The following is a 19,985-nucleotide window of genomic DNA, read 5'->3' as shown; positions in this document are numbered from 1 at the left end:
TCCCTCTTGTATAATCAGTTCAAAGGTGGGATGCAAAGAAAAATGGCATTCCTTCTTGTTCCAGTGTTGATGGTCTCTATGCTTGTCACTAAGTGAGTGATGAATTAGGAATAATATATGCTGATGTTCTAGCAGGGGAGGGAAAACGTTAAATCAGTAACAATAATAGGAGATAGTACAATGAAGAGTGCCAGAGGGAAGCTGAAGGAAGGCACCCTCTATACTTAAAGCAGAAAGAGAGCTTTCAGCTGGGGTAATCAGGTAAATCTTCACAAAGAGGTTTACTTGAGATGGACATTGTGTGAACCAGGCATTAGAGGAGCTCTGAGAAAAATTAATGTCCATCATTTACAAACTGGATTACCATTTTACAAAGAACTATAAGGGACATAATTAACAGTATCTAAGAAGTAGACGACTATAGTTCCCTCTAAAGAAGTATTTGTCTATCTAATTTTATAGAGAACCAAACTCATGGGGTTGCATGAGATGAGACACTGAGTTGGTTATGGAAGGAGGATTAAAGTCCACGTTTATTTTATCATCTGTTGATTATTCTGTAGATGGCTGATCATGTCTGCTTTACTTAGTTTTAGTCTCATCTCCAGGTAGTTTGTCTAGCTCAAGTTGTATATTGCTGTATATTCACTATTTTCTCTAAACTACTAAGTAATTGGAGTTTAATTTAGAAAATTATATATAATAATAAAATTGCATTAATGATATTTCCCATCAGGCTATTAGCTTTTATGCTTTATATAGCTGTGCAATGAAACTGGCATATATTTTATCGGATAAGCAATTCCACTAAAATTGCTTCCCTGTAGTGAAGGAAGATTCACCAGCGTAGCCTCATTAGAAATCAAAACTGTCTTCCTTTTCTGTTCTATCAGTGAGGGGAAAAAATGCCACCTTTGGTCTCATCAAAAGAGGCCTGCCATGTTTCTTTTAATAGAATGCTCTTCTGAAAGACGTGATCACACTGCAGTCACTACTTGTTGGCCAGTCGCCAAGTGTTTTGATGTGATTTTGTGTCTGGCACCAGCCTTCTGTTATTAAATTCATACTTCTCTAAGCATTAGCTTCAGGATGAGATGTTTAAAAAAAATCCAACACTGTACTCAGCATTGACTCTAACTAGCTGTCTGAAAAAAGAAACAATTACATTTACAGTTTTCTTGCTCATTTGCACAACAGATGATCCAATATCACAGATCTTACCCTTTTCTTTCCTCCTTACACTGCCTCTCAGAATCTATCAGCACCGTGGGAGACCCTGGCCATGTGCCATTGCTCACACAGTTGGCGAATGGCAAAGATCGTTCCCCAGAGCATACAGGGTCATTATTTGGAGAAGGGATTCAGCTTTCCTGCAGATCCTGGGGGCAATTGCCTCTGTGGATTTGCTCCCTATTTCTGTTGACACTCGTTCGTGACCTGCGGCTTCTAAATTCGTACCTCTGCTCCTATTGTATGGCTCCTGCAGAACTTGAAAAAATATTTAATCAGAGTTTAGTCAGGTCAAATTTTAAAGTGTCAAGCTTTGGTTTAATATTGAAAAACATGGATGAGCTTAGAAACTAACCAAAAGATATTATTAGGAGTGTAAGATAACTGGAAATAAAATAGATGTTTGCCTTCATTTGGTTATATAGATGAGAAAGGATGTAGAGGTCTCTTCTTGTATTAATTTTAGATTAATTTATAATCATTTGGTAACCATTTTAGCTGAAATCAGCATAAAAAGAAAAGGCAAAAAGAATTTAAGAGTTTTAAAACTTTCCTCTAGCTTGTGTTAGTATTACATTTTTGTTATTACATAGTTAAAACCACAAAGAGATACATGAATTAAAACATAATTACATGTAATTTAAACAGAGATATTGATAATTATGAAATAAAATTGATAAAAGTAAAAAAAGAATGGTTAACATTTTATTTATCAAAAACAAAGTAGAAGAATGTCTTAATTATTATGTAAGCCCAACCATTCATTCAATAAGAACATACTGAATTCATACAGCATGCTGGAGGCTATGCAAGTCACTACAGATACAGAAATGAATGAGGCATATGTCTTGCCCTATATAAACTTACAGTTCAAGTGGGAAAGAGAGAAGTAGAGACAAGATAACAGGTAAACTGCTATATAACATGGTGAATGTAATGAATGTCTGTTTAAGTCTCACTGTGCCCAGAATATTACACAACAAATGGTGAATAGTTTCACAGGTGCCATAACACATTGTTTCTGCCTGAGGAATATGGATCTTACTGGAGAGTATATTAGTGAAGTGGAGATAGGTGTGGGTGGGCAGATGCCAGGAGAGTTCTTTCAGAGGCTTTTAAGAGTGTGGTCGTGGAGAACAGACGGGGTGGTGGTTACCAGAATAGCAGAATGTATATTTGAGATAGGTCATGGAGAAAGAATGCCAGAATTCAGCGAAAGGGAAAAATAGAGTCACTTGCATAGTTGTCTTACGGGAATAGGCCGATAGCTTTGCTACTGTGATGGAGAGATTACACATTTCCTTGCAGTGTTGCCAAATTAGTCTGCCTGTTTCATGGTTAGGTAGAACATAATCTGCACAGTGTCATCTGAGAAATGCAGTGGTGTTATCTCCTTCTCCCGATATTCTGTGTGTTGCTGGCACATGTAGGATACCCCCTAATCTGCCCATAATAATAGCCCAACAAATTTTGGACATGTATTAGTTGGCCTCTACCCACTATATACTATAACTAACTCCAAAGTTTTTCCTAAGAATATAGAAAACCCTAGGACACAGTAACATATTAAGACATTTCTAAATCTTAATGTTTTCACTGATACCTATTGTTGGATTGTAACTGGGCCACCTATGAGAGACATATGTTTTGAATGTGGACAGATATCCATAGCTGAAGTATGGATGACCCTTAGGGAATGAAGGTCAGGATGAAATATGAATAATTAAAACAATTAAAATTTTCCTGTGGGTGACTTCTGTTTGGGATATCCAGGAAGGACAACTGCGTCAAATTACTGAGGGGGCCTCAAACCACTACAGTGTCCTTATTCCTTATTTTCAGTTAAAAGTTAATGATAAATGTCATCTGGAAGTGGGATCAGAACTAGACTTACAGCAAATCTCGTATGTTTCCAGGTGCCACTACATACCCATGTAATTCTAATTCTGGGGAAATGAGAAAAAATACATATGTAAATTTAACTAACCCTTAGAGACAAAAAAGAATGTCAGAATTTTCTTTCCAGGATTTGCCATATGTCCCTTTCCTGATAGGAATTCCTCTTATAGATTATGCCATGGCACACAGTATCACTTACACAGGTACTGATGTTTCCTACTCATAGGAAAAAAAACACCCAGTAGAAGTACATGCATTTTACCATTAAGACGATATATATATAAATGTGACATTTCCTGAAAGTAACTATTGGTAGACATGTCTGAGAACAAGTAAAATCTATTCAGTGCTTAGTTTTTTTTCCCCCTCAGAATGATGGAATTCTTAAATCCAAAATGTTTCCCGTATTGAGTTCCACTCCAAAACAGAGCCCTACAAATGTCACTGAGGCAGAATCTACATCTTCACCATCTTAGAGGAGAGGCCCTGAGCCACGCCCATGGTACTGTGCATGTGGCTGGGTCCAGTAAAAGTTAGTAAACTGATGCCATGGGCCACTTGGTGTTTGACTCAGGTTTTGTTGGTTCACCTAGAGGGTTGAATTTTCTGGAATCAGATGGGCCTATGTCCCAAATTCAGGGGACAGCTAAGTTTTGTGCAATACTTTCATATACTTCCCAGAGATATCCAGTATGAGACAGAGTCTCTGAGACTTCCTTGGAGCTATTTAGAGCTCCTGAGTAGGACTTTCATCTCTCCTGATTTGATGTGGTCATGGGGACTGGAAATGGGGATGAGTTCAATAATTCCATTATCTGTCATAGTCTAGTACAGGGTTTCTCAGCCTTGATTCTCAACTACTGATAACTGGGACCAGATAATTCTTTGTTGTGTTGTACATTGTAGGATGTTTCAGCATCACCCCTAGCCTCTACTCACTAGATGTCAGTGACGCTCCTCGCACAGTTGTGACAATCAAATATGTTTCCAGATATTGTCAAGTTCAAATATGTTTCTAGACATTGTCAAGTGTCCCCTGGGGTAGGGGGAATTATCCACACTTGAGAACTACTGGGCTATTAGAAGGCTGAAGGAAAAATTTTTCTGGTTGCAAGAGGCTTCCATTAAGGATGTGAGTAAGAATCTTGCTCTATAAGAAATACAAATGGTACTAACTCAGATTTAGGGGCCCTGTCATGTGTTCCAGTCCTCCTTTGTGCTGGTCCTTACTTAGCTATTCTCTTTAATGTACCATAATCCCTGTAAAATCTTGTTTTACTTGCCCATTATTTTACATAAATAAGAACGTAGTCAATGTCGGTGAGTTAAATGAATATGGTAGGTACAATGTAAGATGATAACTTTGGGACTATGGCTGGGTGTTTCCTTCTCTAAGAATCCTTGCAGAATCAGATATGCAACAATGGAGAGCAGGCCACAGCCATTTAAAAAAAGATGCTTTAGTGGTAAGTTGTTCCAAGTAACGTTCTTCATTATCAAGTATCCAGTGCTTGTCATGTGCTAAACATCCTATTATCTGCCAACACAGTACACTGTAGGCTTTTCTTAAGAACCTTACAGTCTAAAAAGGGGGAAATTGGTACACACTACTGGTGGAATATTTATCTCATAAATAGATAAAGAAGTTACATAAATCCATAAAATGAGGAAGGGGTTATACAACTCTGGGTGAGGGCCTGTGCCTCATTCCATATCACTAGTCAATACTTGTAGGTTCCAGATCTATAAAATAATGGGGTACATCCATTTGGTATCTGGAGCTTTTGAAGTTTCTAGGATTCTGAAGGGATTACATCTAAAGTATGGGCCTCCAGTTCCATACTGATGGTGAAGGTTGCATCTTTGCAACAGCTTGTATGGGTACTCTGACCAAGAGCTAATATTGATGAGTACCTATGATGACAGGGCCAAGAGAGACTCTTGGTACACACACCTCATGTCATACAACAACCTTGCAAGGTAGGTGTTATCATTGCTAATTTGCTGATGAAGGAGACAATGGCTGGAATCTTTTAGAAAGAGAGAGCTGAAATTCCAAAGATATCTTCTAACTCTAAAGTACTTTCTGCCATACCCCAACAATATGGTCTCTTTTTATTTAATCAGCCATCAGATCTTATGGTCCTACACTATGTTAGATATCGGGAATATAAAGATAAATAAGACATGGCAGCTTTTCCCAAAGATGTCACAGCGGAAATAGAAAAAGTGGTGGGAATAGGTACAGATAGATATGACATAAGTGTGTGCACTAAGTGCTTGTGTGAAATAATGGGAAGGGTGCTATTTCTCAACCACTGTTCTAAGAAGCATGTAGTGCTTTGTCTATAAGCATGATCCTGCTCATTAGAAACTTCAGGGAATGCCATTAACTCAGTAAGACCAGCTACTTTCTTGCCCTCTTTAAGTAGGTTAATAGGAAGTTAATAGAATTAATTGCCTTTGTTTGGGGGGGGAAGTAAGCTGTGTTTCAACTGACAGCATTAATTCATCTTTTTACGCACATACACTGTTGCACATTTATTTTGTGGTTTCAATTTTAAGAGTTTAAAGAAAACAGTTTTGATGTGTAATGGGAATAGACACATGCTGTCACACCGCACCTTGTCAATGCAAAATGAAGCTGGAGAACATTTTCAGGAAGGGGAACAGCAAAGCACAAGTGATATCCAACTCTCACTTCCAAAAAAAAAAGGACACATTAAGGCTATATAAAAGGATGTGGGCAACCACATCATACTGGGCACTTCCTGGTGAGAGAAAAGCGCTGTTAGAATGGGAGCTGCTGTGGGTCCTTGTCTAGGAGCAGTCATTTTACTGGGGAGCAAGCTCAGAGCTGCAGAGCCAGCTGCTTGCTGGGAAGGGAATGAGTTTGTCTTTCCATGGTGTTTAAATGCTATTTGTGGGAGTAATTTTAGGTTTGTTATCTGAATGTGGGAAGATGAGTGAAGCGTCCTCTGTGGGGCAGATGCAGCTTTTGCTTCTCCAAGAGCACACTTTCTCAGTTTCCTATTGCCTCTTCTTTCTTTTTTTCCCCACTTCCTCACCACCATTCATTATTCAGTCTATTTTCTCTTGCTCTTTCATTGCTCATTTTGATCTTCGTCATCCTCCCTTTCATTTTTGTTGCTGTCCCTAGTCCTTAAAATTTTTATGAAGGCAGTTTTTGCTTTTGTTTTCAAAATGTGTTGATATTCAATAGTCCTCGTAGGATTTCAAGCCAAACTAAAAAAAGGTTGAGAAAAAGAAAAGTAAACTCGACTTTCTCAAACTTTCTAAAACTTCTTTTTGAGAAAAGGGAAAATGTTCAGGTCAGTTCTTATTTTTACCTGAACAGTTTTCCCTTCCACATAGTCAGCATAAGGAATGTAAAAAGATTTAGGGGCATACAGTCAGGGTCATGAATAATTCAAATATATATTAAGAATGCAGAACTTTTGGAGCGAAAAGTACATTTCATGGAGAATATTGGAAAAACACTAGGGAATGAAAACAAATATCACTTCTTTTTCTTTTTCCAATTATAAATCACAAAGTACCCTGGAACCAGGATTCCGATCTTCTTTCTAAAACAGAAGTCAAATTGAACCACGGTAGTAAGCAGAATTTCTTGCTTTTCCATTATCTTTTTATAGCCATTGTTATGTACCTCAAGGTTTTTATAAATAACTCCATAAAATTCACCAACTTTTTGGAATTCTAAAAATTATTTGCATCCTGGCATTTAGACTGATTTTATTTTTGAAACATACATACTTATTTTAGGCACACGCTTTTTGATACATCCAGTTTTCAAGAAAATGTGATCATCTCCTTTTTAATAATAAACTAAGCAAAAAGTGAATTTTTAGAAAAGAGGGGATTACTAATTGTGGGAAGGCCCAGCAATGTTTTCTTCCAAAACCTAGTGTGATCATGTTGTACAGGGATTCCTGGCACCATAATGTAATTATTACTGCCTTGACACATTCAGTGCAATGGAAAATTTATTTTAATGTTATTCTTTTTATACCTGGTGCCATCTGTGATGACATCAACCATAATTCCTGGCACATACTGGGTATTCAATATATATTTGACCTTTTTCTTCTTCCTTGCATCTGTGTTGAAAATCTTTAAAAGGCCATCTATAATTTAACATAGAAAACTTATTTTTCTTTTAATGTTGACAAATAAGCAGACCTTTCTTTCAGTCCCCAAAGCACTCTTGGATTCTCATTTATTTGGGACTTATCAACTTTTTAAAAGAAAAATATATATCATACATATTTTAAGTATTTATCTCTAATGTCTTTTTAAATGTCCTTTCTACAAGATTAAAGTAAAAATAACTATTTTAAACATCATCTAGGCCATTTTCTCTGAATAAAAATATACTTCATAAGAGACCTTATATATTCATTGGTGTGTGGTTAGGTGAATTCTTCCATTAAAATCCTGGAAACTATATTAAATATTTGAAAGTCCTCAGACAGCCCTGGAATCTGCCACATAATACATTGCTGTAACTAACTAAAATTAATGTGGGAGAAGTTACAGAGTTCTTGCTTTTTCTTCTCTAGTGAGATGCTGAGAAAGTCATCCAACCTGGATAAGGACAGCAATTTATCATTCCAGAGCACCCAAGTTCCAGAAAGAAGGCATGCATCACTAGGTAAGCTATTTTCTTCTGTAGAGTTTAGAACAAGCCTTATGGAACAGTAAAGGTCTAATCTTTGAAAGGTTTATACTTTAAACTTTTCAAACAAAGATGGAATGCTTAGAATATCCCTGAGAGATCTAAATGTTCCTCATGGTTGCCTGAGTATGGCAGTGCAATTACGCAAAGGTGTCGAGAATAATTAGAAATTAAGTTCTTACTGAAATACCCTACAGGAGCAAAAGCCTACATGTTGAGAATTGCACCACTTTCCAGAACTGACTCTAGACTCTTACGTTGTCTGCAATGAGATGATGCGGGGATGGGTTAGAAAGCTCATTAATAAAAATTATTGGAAACAATCTCAGAGGTTTGTCTAGATTTTCCATTTTACAGATGAAAAATATGAGGCTCAGCAAAGTTAGGCGCTGTGTCTATAGCCATACAGCAGAGCTGGCATTAGAAGGACTTGCAGGCCAGTACTCTTTCAGCTGTACACTTCTTCCTCACACTTAATGCTCAGTATCACAGTCTTCAGTGTGACTGTGGACTTGCTTCACATCTGGGCCAGTAGCTCTCAAATTACACGTGCAGAGAATCTTCCTGAGTTACTCCCTCAAAAGCTGCATTCCTGAGCCTTAGGCACAACTGATTCAATTCCAAGTGGACTTGAGAAACACTGATTAGAAGCCACATGTTAAAAAAATAAATGCTTTAAACAGCATGACTGGCTTACATTCATCTGACAAATATTTATTAAGTCCCTAATACTAAGCAGCCACTGTCTTAGGGGCTGGGGATATATTAGTGAACAAAACAAGATTCCTGTATGTTGAAATATGGCTGGTGCTCTGGATAAAAAGGGAGTTTCTTTAAAAAGGTCATGGGATATTTAAGCCTTTATGATATTAAATAACATTCCAATGCAAGTTGATGGAGCAAGTAAAAAAAAAAAAAAGTCCCGTGTTAATATAGTAGGAACATGGTGGTGAATGGTTTTGAGGAGTTAATATTCTGTTATGAATGATCTGTGGGTGTTTGGCTGAGTAGGTTAAAGCACCATAGAAATAAGGTTATAATGTTATGGTCTAGTAAGTTTTGCTTTGCTTGGTAGCCACAGATTATGTTTCTTACTCTGGCCAGTTATCTCACAAATATATTCCATAGTCTAAAGGAATCAGATGGCAAATTCTTCAGTCCCATGGGCACTAAAATAAAGCCTAGGCCCTACTGCTGATGAGTCACTGGTACCATTGAATATTAAGATTCTTTGCTCTGAGGATGACAAAAGACTTCTGTATTAAATTTATAAAAGTCAATATACTGGCTTAATAAACATCCATGTTATAGATACGAATGTAGTCTTCTAGCTAATGCTCCAAACCCAGAAAACTCTGCTACATCATAAATAAACAATACTAGATGAAGATGCATTGGGAATTACTTAATTAGAGTATACTGTAGTCCAGGCTAATTGCTTTATCCCATTTATTTGATCTAAAATATTATTCAGAAACCACTTGGAGAAAGGAATTTATGATTCTAAGCAGATTTCGGTGTCCCAATTGGATAATTAAAAGAAAAGATCATTATCGCCAGATGTGCATTGGCAGATCCTTTGAACAGATGTTGGATATGATGGATCTGTGGAGCTAGTGTAGGCACCTCAAATCCTCCAGGCCTGCACAGAAATGATTCGGTTTATTGGGCAATAATATTGGTGATGAAGTTTAATGTCACAGACTGGAATGAAAGTAAATGACGTCTAAATGATTGGAAAAAAAATAAGAACAGACCAAAGCCATCACAATTTTATATGAAAAGAAAAACTCATGGAATTTGCCATTTTTCCAGTATAAAATGTTTATGGAAGAGGCACATTTGAGCACATCCTTGCTGTAGGGTATATGAGGTCACAAATGATGTTTATGGATTCTCATGCAGTCCTGTGCATTTGTGTGTGTTTGGAATGCCAATCTGTTCCTTCTTTGATTACAGCCACAGTATTTCCCAGTCCAAGTTCTGATTTGGAAAGTCCCAGAACATATACTTTCAATGGCAGTCAAGTGCTCGCACGAATTCTTGGCTTGGAAAAGGTAACTTGATTCAGTTTTGTAATGAGTAGAGTGATTCAACATAGGCCTTTTAGGTTAATAGAAGGATCTCTCAAATAGCAAGATGTTTGGAGCACCTTTCCTATTTAGAGTAGTATCTTAGGCAACTTCTTTTCTTAGGAACTCTTCAATAAACAGCTTAATTGTAAGACATTCTGAATTCCTTAAGATCTTGAGTATTTATTTACTTCCCTGTTAAGTCCCTTAATTGAACTTAAAGTTTTCATTTAATAAGAAATTAGAGTGGCATTATATGTCATGTTTTAATTTTCTGAAACAGGAAAGAAAAAAAGATCAAATGAAGTTAAAATGCTCTTTGAATTTGCTGCCTCATCCATACTAATCAAGTTTTGGGAAAAATTAGAGCTAAGGAAAATATTACCCCGAAGTAGGAAAATCCTTTTTCTTAGCATATTTTAGAGAGCTTACCTATGGATTTCTCTGTTTCCTAGAGACTGTCCACTTTAAGATTTCCCAGATTGCAAGATAATGAACATAATTTCTATCAGAGGTGTGAACTGGCAGCCTCTGAGCTAAATGTGTGTGTGAGTGTGTGTACGGAGATTTTAAGACATTGAATGTGCATGCCTTTAAGCAGAACACGTGCTCTTTGTAACTACAATCCCCACTTCTCCTTATTGTCTTTCATCTGGCCAGATTCATATATTTAAGTTATTTGGCTGGTCCCATAGGTATTTAAGTCTTCTTTTATGTGCTCTTTAGAAATGAAAAGACATCATTTTCAACATTTAGCATTAGAGATACTATTCTCTCTCTCTCTCTCCCACTTACCTTTCTTTTCTCCTTCCCCATATCATCTACACACACACACACACACACACACACACACAAGCATTTTTAATAATATATCTATGTCTTGTATAGCAACCATTTCTTTTATCTGATCATGAGACATGTCTTTAAAGTTTATTAATATTCCAATAACCATAACCACTGCTACTGAATATGTCTTCGTTAGTTATACTTAAATTAACACTCTGTACAACTGAGGCATCTCAATAAACTGAGTTATATAAATGAGTCAAAGGCCAGCACAAAAGTGGACTCCAGGAAATGGCATCACACTCATCAACTCTGCCCATGCTGGCCAAAATAGAGGACTTTTCAATCTGTCCAAAATAGACATTGAAAGTCTAGTTTACGTAATATTTGAGGTTTCTAATGTTTTTTGTCTGGCATAGAAGTCTCTCAATATGCCCAGTTAATTCCAGTCTAAAGCTTCCCCCAATCAAGTACAGTGTATAAATTAGAGAACGTTATTCTATTCCATTCTAATTCTTCCATATTGGTTCCTAGAAGTAGACAGTCTTGCATTGGATCAGATAAATTCTTTAATATCTAGAAGAGCAATGCTATTCTCCAAAATGCTACTTTATCGTATTGAAACTCCCAAGTTCTCTTTCTCATATGGAATAAAATTTCAGAATTTTGTGAGGCAGCACAGAGCTATATATCCAGGGGAGATAAGCCAAAAATGAAATTTCTATGTATGGATACATATTTTTAGAGTAGTTGGAGCAGGGAAGAGATGTAAAAATTAGGATGATATATTGATGCCTGTGTCAGCAATCTCTCTGATTCCTCTTTCTTTCTCTTTACTGCTTTCTGCAACACTTGCAAGAATGAGTAGAGAAATCATTTTGGGGTGAGTTTATGTGGACTGTTAGAAGAGAGATATGGATGAATGACTAGAAGGCCTAACACTTATAGTACATCCTAGATAAATGGATTCTGTCTTGTTCCATTACTTGTAGAATTTGAGTCACTAGAAGGTAGCATGTATATTTTGTAATATACACTTAAGAGGAGGATGAAATTGGCCTCACCTCATGGAGTAATAAGAATTAATTATTAAGATGGACCCCTTAAGTCTGACAACAAACTATCATTAGCTCTGTAAATATCTAAACAACTTAATAATGGTAAATATGATCAATATTATTGGTAAAATACTGCTACATCATGACTGGCCTGAATTATGAATATATAGGGAGATGATGATGATTCCATTATGAAAATGATTTCCAGTGACTACTTCTAGTAGTTATGCCTGCTATTATATATTTTCATATATGTTTTCCTTTTTCTTTCTATATATAAGACTTAGATGGAAGAATTGCTTTGCAAATGAAGCAATCTATATTTGTACACTTCTGTAAATAGACACTGTTCATCCTAGGAATAGACCTCGAAGCTCCTTCTGTTGGAAGTCTTCCAAAGATCACAACCAGTTTCCCATGAGTGTCATGAAGAGTTAGGACACCTGAGTTAGGACACCGCTGCTCAATGTCCAGAAAAAATGAATAAGATTTTTATGCATGAAGATTTTTATAAGCAAAGACTCTGTATACTGAGGTTTTCTAGTCAGAGACAAGAAAAGAGTTCAATCAAATAAATCATATATAAATCATTTAAATAATAACAATGACAAGAATTTACCACATTCATGCATTCACTCTACAAGTTCTCATGGGTAAATTATATGTTCTTCATTGTTATTTTAATAGCTGCTATAATGGAGGACCTTAAAATGGCTATTTTGAAGACCGCTTAGATTCCTTGAAGACTAGAATATTTGAACATCTACAATTATTAACATTCATATTTTACTCTTTTCACACATGCTTTTAGCTGTTAAAGCAAAATTCAACTTCAGAAGATATACGAAGAGAACTGTGTGATAGCTATCCAGGATACATTGTGGATGATGCCTTCTCTTGGACCTTTCTAGGAAGAAATATTTTTAACAAATTTTGCCTTTCTAACATGACCCTTTTAGAGTCTTCTCTCCAAGAACTAAACAAACAGTTCTCCCAGGTGAGTGTAGATCTTTGATGTACAAAGTGACTCAACATGAATTAAAGGGCAATTCTATAGCCCATGTAGACTGGGAAATGCTGACTGGGATATTTGTTTACCTTAGGCATGTTTTCCTCGCATAGACATCTGCACACAAAGTTTAATTTTAAGTAATATTACATATTTAATGTGAAAGGCTGAAATGATTTCAATGCTAAACCAAAAATATTACATTATGGTTAATGTGGACACACCTTTTAAATAAAATATGGCTTTGCTCTACAGTAAATGAAGTTTGATTGTTTTCTCTGAGATCTTTAGGTGAGATTACTCAGGCTATGATACAAGTTTAATAATTAAATTATCACAGTCATATAACTGTCAGAATTTAGAATAATGGGTAAAATCTTTTTATTTTTCTCACTGACTTCAAACCTAGTTTGAAAAGCTATTTTTTCTTTAATTGTGAATTTTCAAAAACTTTTATTTTAGGTTCAGGGGCACATATTGCAGGTTTGTTATATAAGTAAACTCATGTCACAGTGGTTTATTGTCTAGATTATTTTGTCACCCAGGTACTAAGCCTAGTACTCAGTAGTTATTTTTTCTGATCCTCACCCTCATCCCACTCTTCACCCTCAAGTAAGTCCTAGTGTCTGTTGTTCCCCTCTTTGTGTCCATGTGTTCTCGTCATGTAGCTCCCACTTATAAGTGAGAAAACGCAGTATTTCGTTTTCTGTTCCTGCATAGTTTGCTAAGGATAATGGCCTCTAGCTCTATCCATTTGCCTGCAAAGGACATCATCTCGTTGTTTGTTATGGTTGCATAGCATTCCATGGTGTATGTGTACCACATTTTCTTTATCCAATCTGCCACTGATGGGCATTGAGGTTGATTCCATGTCTTTGTTTTCGTTTTGTTTTGCTTTTTGTTTTTTCTGAGACACAGCTTCACTCTGTCACCCAGGCTGGAGGGCAATGGTGCTATCTCAGCTCACTGAAACCTCCGCCTCCCAGGTTCAAGTGATTCTTGTGCCTCAGCTTCCCAAGTAGCTGGGACTACAGGCGCAGGCCACCACGTCCAGCTAATTTTTTTTTTTTTTTTGTATTATTAGTAGAGATAAGGTTTTGTCATGTTGGCCAGGCTCGTCTTGAACTCCTGACCTCAAGTGACCCACCTGCCTGGGCCTTCCAAAGTGCGGGGATTATAGACGTGAGCCACTGCACCCGGCCAAGTCTATGTCTTTATTATTGTGTGACTAGTGCTGCAGTGAACATACGTGTGCATGTCTTTATAGTAGAATCATTTATATTCTGCTGGGTATATACCCAGTAATGGGATTTCTGGATTGAATGTTTTTAGGTCTTTGAGGAATCACCACACTGTTTTCCACAATGTTGAAACTAATTTATACTCCCAGTAACAATGTTTAAGTGTTTCCTTTCTGTGCAACCTCACCAGCATCTGTTATTTTTTGACTTTTTAATAGCCGTTCTGACTGGTGTGAGATGGCATTTCACTGTGGTTTTGATTTGCATTTCTCTAATGATCAGTGATATTGAGCTTTTTTTCATATGCTTGTTGGCCGTAGGTATGTCTTCTTTTGAAAAGCATCTGTTCATGTCCTTTGCCTACTTTTTAGTGGAGTTGTTCTTTTTTTTCTTTAGACTTTTTTCAGATGCATAGTTTGCAAAAATGTTCTCCCATTCCGTAGGCTGTCTGTTTATTCTGTTGATGGTTTCTTTGCTGTGCAGAAGCTCTTAAGTTTAATTAGATCCCATTTGTCAATTTTTGCTTTTGTTTTGATTGCTTTTGGCATCTTTGTCATAAAATATTTACCATTTCCTGTGTCTAGAATTGTGTTGCCTAGGTTATCTTCCAGGGTTTTTATAATTTGGGGTTTTACATTTAAGTCTTTAATCAAACTTCAGTTGAATTTTGTACATGGTTGTAAGCAAGGGGTCTGGTTTCATTCTTTCACATATGGCTAGCCAGTTATCCCAATGTCATTTATTGAGTAAGGAGTTCTTTCCCCATGGCTTGTTTTTGTCACGTTTGTTGAAGATCAGATGGTTGTAGGTGTGTAGCCCTATTTCTGGGTTTGTTATTCTGTTCCATTGGTCTATGTGTCTGTTTTTGTACCAGTACCATGCTGTTTTGGTTACTGTAGCCCTGTAGTATAGTTTGAAGTTAGGTAACGTGATTCCTCCAGCAAGAAGTTAAATTTTGATAAAACAATATATCCCTCTCACCAAAATATTATACATTAGAACCAAGAACACTCTACTATGGAGTGTTTGCATACATTAGTCTTTAAAAAACTTAATTTAATGTTAAGTTCCAGGATACATGTGTAGGACATGCAGGTTTGCTTCATAGGTAAATGTGTGTCATGGTGGTTTGCTGCACCTGTCAACCCATCACCTAGGTATTAAGCCAAGTATGCATTAACTATTTATCTGGATATTTTCCTTTCCCCACCCACTTCCGACAAACCCCAATGTGTGTTGTTCCCCTCTGTGTGTCCATGTATTCTCATTGTTCAGCTCCCACTTACAAGTGAGAACATGTGGTGTTTGGTTTTTTGTTCCTGTGTTAGTTTGCTGAGGATAATGGCTTCCAGCTACATACATGTCCCTGCAAAGGACATGATCTCATTCCTTTTTTCTGGCTGCATAGTATTCCATGGTGTATAGTATCATATTTTCTTTATCCAATCTATCATTGATGGGCATTTGGGTTGATTTCATGTCTTTGCCATTATGAATAGTGCATACACTGGCCTTAAACAACAATGGTAAAAATGGACACCAATAATCTACATTTAATGAAACCCCACATACAATGAGAGATCACAAAAAAAGTTCAAAATTCTCTTGAAATTTCATAGATATAAATAAATATGTCCATATCTAGTATTTTCCCCTTGATTTTTTGAATTTTTATTGTAATTTCTTTTAAGTACAGAATGCTTAAATAACCCTTTAGTAATCTGAATTTTACTGAGTAAAAAAAAAAAGAGGTATGGTTATAATAATCCCCAATCCAATGTAAAGCACTTATGATATATTTTTTAACAAAATTGGCGGTCATGTAGAATAGAATATGTGGTTAAAAAAAAAGACATTATTCAAAATCACATAGCACTAAGTATGTGTAATTGTAATAGTAAACACTTTCCTGAATTTTATATATATATATATATATATATATATATATATATATATATATATATATACACACACACACACACACATATAAAAATCTATCTATATCTCTACTAATCTGTATATTAGTTTTAGGAGTACTCCATGCAAACAATATAATATCTAGTAATAAGTATAGGGAAGATATATCTGCAACTCCTAAACCAAGTCCTAAGAAATAAAACATTACTCAAAGCTAATTTTATGTTAGGAACTTAATTTTAATTTTGAAATACATAATTTGAAATATTTTATATAAATACGGCTTTGTTAATCAAACTTTATGCCAATTTCTGGAGCTACAGGGAAAAGATCCAATTATGTTTAAGAACATTAGAAATAGTTGCTGGTTTTCCAAATAAAAGATTGGCTTCAAACTGAGTAAAGATCTAAAAGAATTGCTTATGTGAAAATCAGATTTTTGATGCTTTTAAAAACAGCAAACCACGTGATTATGAATGTTAAAGTCTCATTTTACTCTGTTTGTGGTTTTATATTTTAAGCTATCCAGTGACCCCAACAATCAGAAGATAGTGTTTCAGGAAATAGTCAGAGTGCTGTCTTTCTTCTCACAAGTGCAAGAGCAGAAAGCTGTGTGGCAGCTTCTCTCTAGTTTTCCAAATGTGTTTCAGAATGACACATCACTAAGCAATCTATTTGATGTTCTTCGAAAGGCAAACAGGTAAGAAAATATAAGAATTAAATGTAATATTAGTGTTCACAAAGAAGTCTTTAAAAAAATGTTACCTGTGATGATTACTGTTAGGTGGGTTATTTAAAAACAGAACAAATAATCCTTCAGCCTCTTATTGCAGATTTTAGTAACAAAGGTGAGTGTATCAGTTAAACAAAGAAGAAACACACACTGTGCCATCAAGGTTATGGAAGCATCCATGAGGAACTGATCCTAACTGTTGTATCGTTACCGGGTATCACAGAGCTTCTAAGAATGAGGTGTACAGCAGGACCAACGATATATTGCAGCACTGACTCCAGCTCATTCAGGGACAACCTGAGCTCTATGCATTGAGCATTTAAACTATCCAGGAATAAAATATCTCAGTGAGTTTTGTTTGGTACCATCCAATATAAAACAACCATTTTGGTAGGAGTTTTGTTCCTAGTCACCTCAAAGAGGTTGGTCTCCCTCATGTGTAGTCAGCTTAGAAATGACCTTTCCAAGCCTGCATATCAGTTAGCCTTGGTATATATGTTATAAAGATTTTAAAATCTTTGCAGGAGAAACCCCTTTAAAGGTTACTTTATTCGGAAAAGAGATCTCGGCATGGCCAGTATTTAGAGTTTAATGGACAGTACTTAGGTTTTGATTGCCCTGTATAGCTAATTTGAAAATATGCCTTGAAAATCCAACTACTGCATCAATGATGTTCGATTATTAAGTGCCTATTACATGCTAGACATGTTACCAAGCCGTTTGTACACATTATCACATTGAATCTTACAACAAACAGTATTTATTTTATAAATTAGGTAACAGTCATAAAAATTAAATATTTGCAGATCATGCATCTTGAAGGGTTTGCAACTAGGTTTTCTAACTCCAGAACCCAGGCTGCCTCTCTTATATGTCACTAATAGCATGATGTAGTCTATTTTATATGTCTAAAGCATCAGACGAGATTGTTTTTTACTTTCGGAATGCTTTTAAGAGCTTATATCTGTTCAAAGACCTTATAATAAGTCCTTGTATTGATACAATAATCTCATTTGATTCTCAGAATAGTGCTTTGAGCTGGAGACAACAGGTTCCCATTTTACAGAAGAGGAGACAAATCCTTACGGAGGTCAAATGGCTTCCCCAAGGTTCTACAGTTAGTATGTGGCAAAGCCAGGACCTAAACTCAAAGAATTAGAATCCCAGTCCTATACTGTTTCCATGGTAACATACCCTAACTGGAATACAGAAGGAGCAAGATATTAGGAAGTTTGATTCTCTATGTTAACCCTCATTTTATCTCTTAGGGAAATTTTCACTCACTCAGCATTTTGACATTTGATCCTTTTCCTCCTATTTATCTTCTGTCTTAGGAAGCAAACAGGTGAATCTGTAAAAGGAGAAAAGGAGAAGGGGAATTGTACGACTTGTATAGTGTAGCAGTGAAAAGAGTCAAAATAATATTCAGACCACAAATAAGATATCACTACACACTCACTGGAATGGGTAAAATGTTAAAAGATGTATAATTCCAAGTGTCGGCAAGAACATAGAGCAACTGAAGCGGCCATATATTACCAGTTAGCGTGGAAAACAACACAATCATTTGGAAAATAGTGTGACAGCTTCTAATGAAGTTAAACAGTAGATCTATATGAGGCTGCATTCTACTCTTGGGTATTTATCCAAGAAAATGAAAATATACGCACATACGAAGACTTGTATGCTAATGTTTATTTCTTGATAATAGCTAAAAGTTGAGCTGGGTAATCAAATATCTATAAACAAAATGGCAAAACAAATGTGGTTTATTCATATAATTCATATATTAAAATGCAACACAGCAATAAAAATAAGCAGATTATTGAGTCACACAAGGTAAATAAGTTTGATTAATAGTATGCTGGCAAAAACATCAAAACAAAAAATACATACTGTGTATGTAGATAGTGTATCATCCTACTTATAGAAGGTTCTAGAATTGACACAATTAATCTATAGTGTTAGAAATCAGATCAGTGAATTCGTGAGCAACTTCATGAGAAAAATTTTCTGGGGTGATTGAAATGTTTGTATCTTAATTGACATGGTGGTTACATGTATGTGTATTTGTCAAAACTTATAATTTCACTTTGTACCTCGTAAGTTTATACAATTAAAAATTATCACTTTACAACTTTAAAAAACTCATTGAATTGTACACCTCATATAGGTGCATCTTATTGTATTTAAATTATACTTCAATGAAATTTGATTAAAAAATCAACAACAACAAAACAACAAAAATTCCACAAAATAATATTTAGCAAAAGGCAGAAGATCTAAAAATACTCTAGGCATTATTTTTTTTTAATTTATTTTTTATTATACTTTAAGTTCTAGGGTACATGTGCACAACATGCAGGTTTGTTACATATGTATACATATGCCATGTTGGTGTGCTGCACCTATTCACTCGTCATTTACATTAGGTATATCTCCTAATGCTATTTCTCCCCTCTCCCCCCACCCCATGACAGGCCCCAGTGTGTGATGTTCCCCTTCCTGTGTCCAAGTGTCCTCATTGTTCAATTCCCACCCATGAGTGAGAACATGCAGTGTTTGGTTTTCTGTTCTTGCAATAGTTTGCTGAGAATGATGGTTTCCAGCTACATCCATGTCCCTACAAAGGACTTGAACTCATCCTTTTTTATGGCTGCATAGTATTCCATGGTGTATATGTGCCACATTTTCTTAATCCAGTCTGTCATTGATGGACATTTGGATTGGTTCCAAGTCTTTGCTATTGAGAATAGTCTAGGCGTTATTTTGGTGGAGCAAATTACACTGGTAAAAACATTGTGCTGTGGCTATTTTATTTTAACAAGCTCTAATCCAAGTGCTGCAGCTATTTTAATTCCCTTTAAATTTTAAAATATAATTATTGCATATTTTGGCACTATGCAATAGAGTATGTTGTCAAGTAATGATTATAAATGTAAAAGAGTCTGCATAATAATGAAAATAGCTTATTAATAAATAACTTCAACTCAAGCACCTTAGCAAAACAAACAAACAAATAATGTAATTTAAAATGGACAAAAGATCTGAATAGATACTTCTTAAAATAACACATATAAACAGCCAACGTGTATTTTTAAAATGCTCAACATCACTCATCATCAGGGAAATGAAAATCAAAATCAAAACTATAATGAGATACCGTCTAACTGCAGTTAGAATGGCTATTATCAAAAAGACAAAAACAATAACAGATGCTGGCAGCATACAGAGAAAGGTAAACTCTTACACACTCTTGGTGGGAATGTAAAGTGGAATAGCCATTGCGGAAAATAATATGGCGGTTCCTCAACAAATTAAACATGCACAGAAAGACAAAT

At 35.8% G+C, this 19,985-nt stretch overlaps 1 protein-coding gene across 1 annotated transcript in view; it reads left to right on the top strand.

The window, feature by feature from the left end:
- ABCA12 (ATP binding cassette subfamily A member 12) overlaps window positions 1-19,985 on the top strand; it is a 210,828-nt gene that overhangs the window by 80,185 nt on the left and 110,658 nt on the right. The window contains exons 4-7 of the mRNA XM_028831081.2: window positions 7,713-7,804; window positions 9,788-9,885; window positions 12,556-12,741; window positions 16,433-16,611. Coding sequence (XP_028686914.2) covers window positions 7,713-7,804; window positions 9,788-9,885; window positions 12,556-12,741; window positions 16,433-16,611 — 555 coding nt within the window. The remainder of the gene's footprint in view (window positions 1-7,712; window positions 7,805-9,787; window positions 9,886-12,555; window positions 12,742-16,432; window positions 16,612-19,985) is intronic.

The sequence above is a fragment of the Macaca mulatta genome, chromosome 12, assembly GCF_049350105.2.
Source record: "Macaca mulatta isolate MMU2019108-1 chromosome 12, T2T-MMU8v2.0, whole genome shotgun sequence".
NCBI lineage: Eukaryota > Metazoa > Chordata > Mammalia > Primates > Cercopithecidae > Macaca > Macaca mulatta.
Note: the sequence above shows the minus strand (reverse complement) of the source record. Positions and strands in the feature narration are given on the sequence as shown.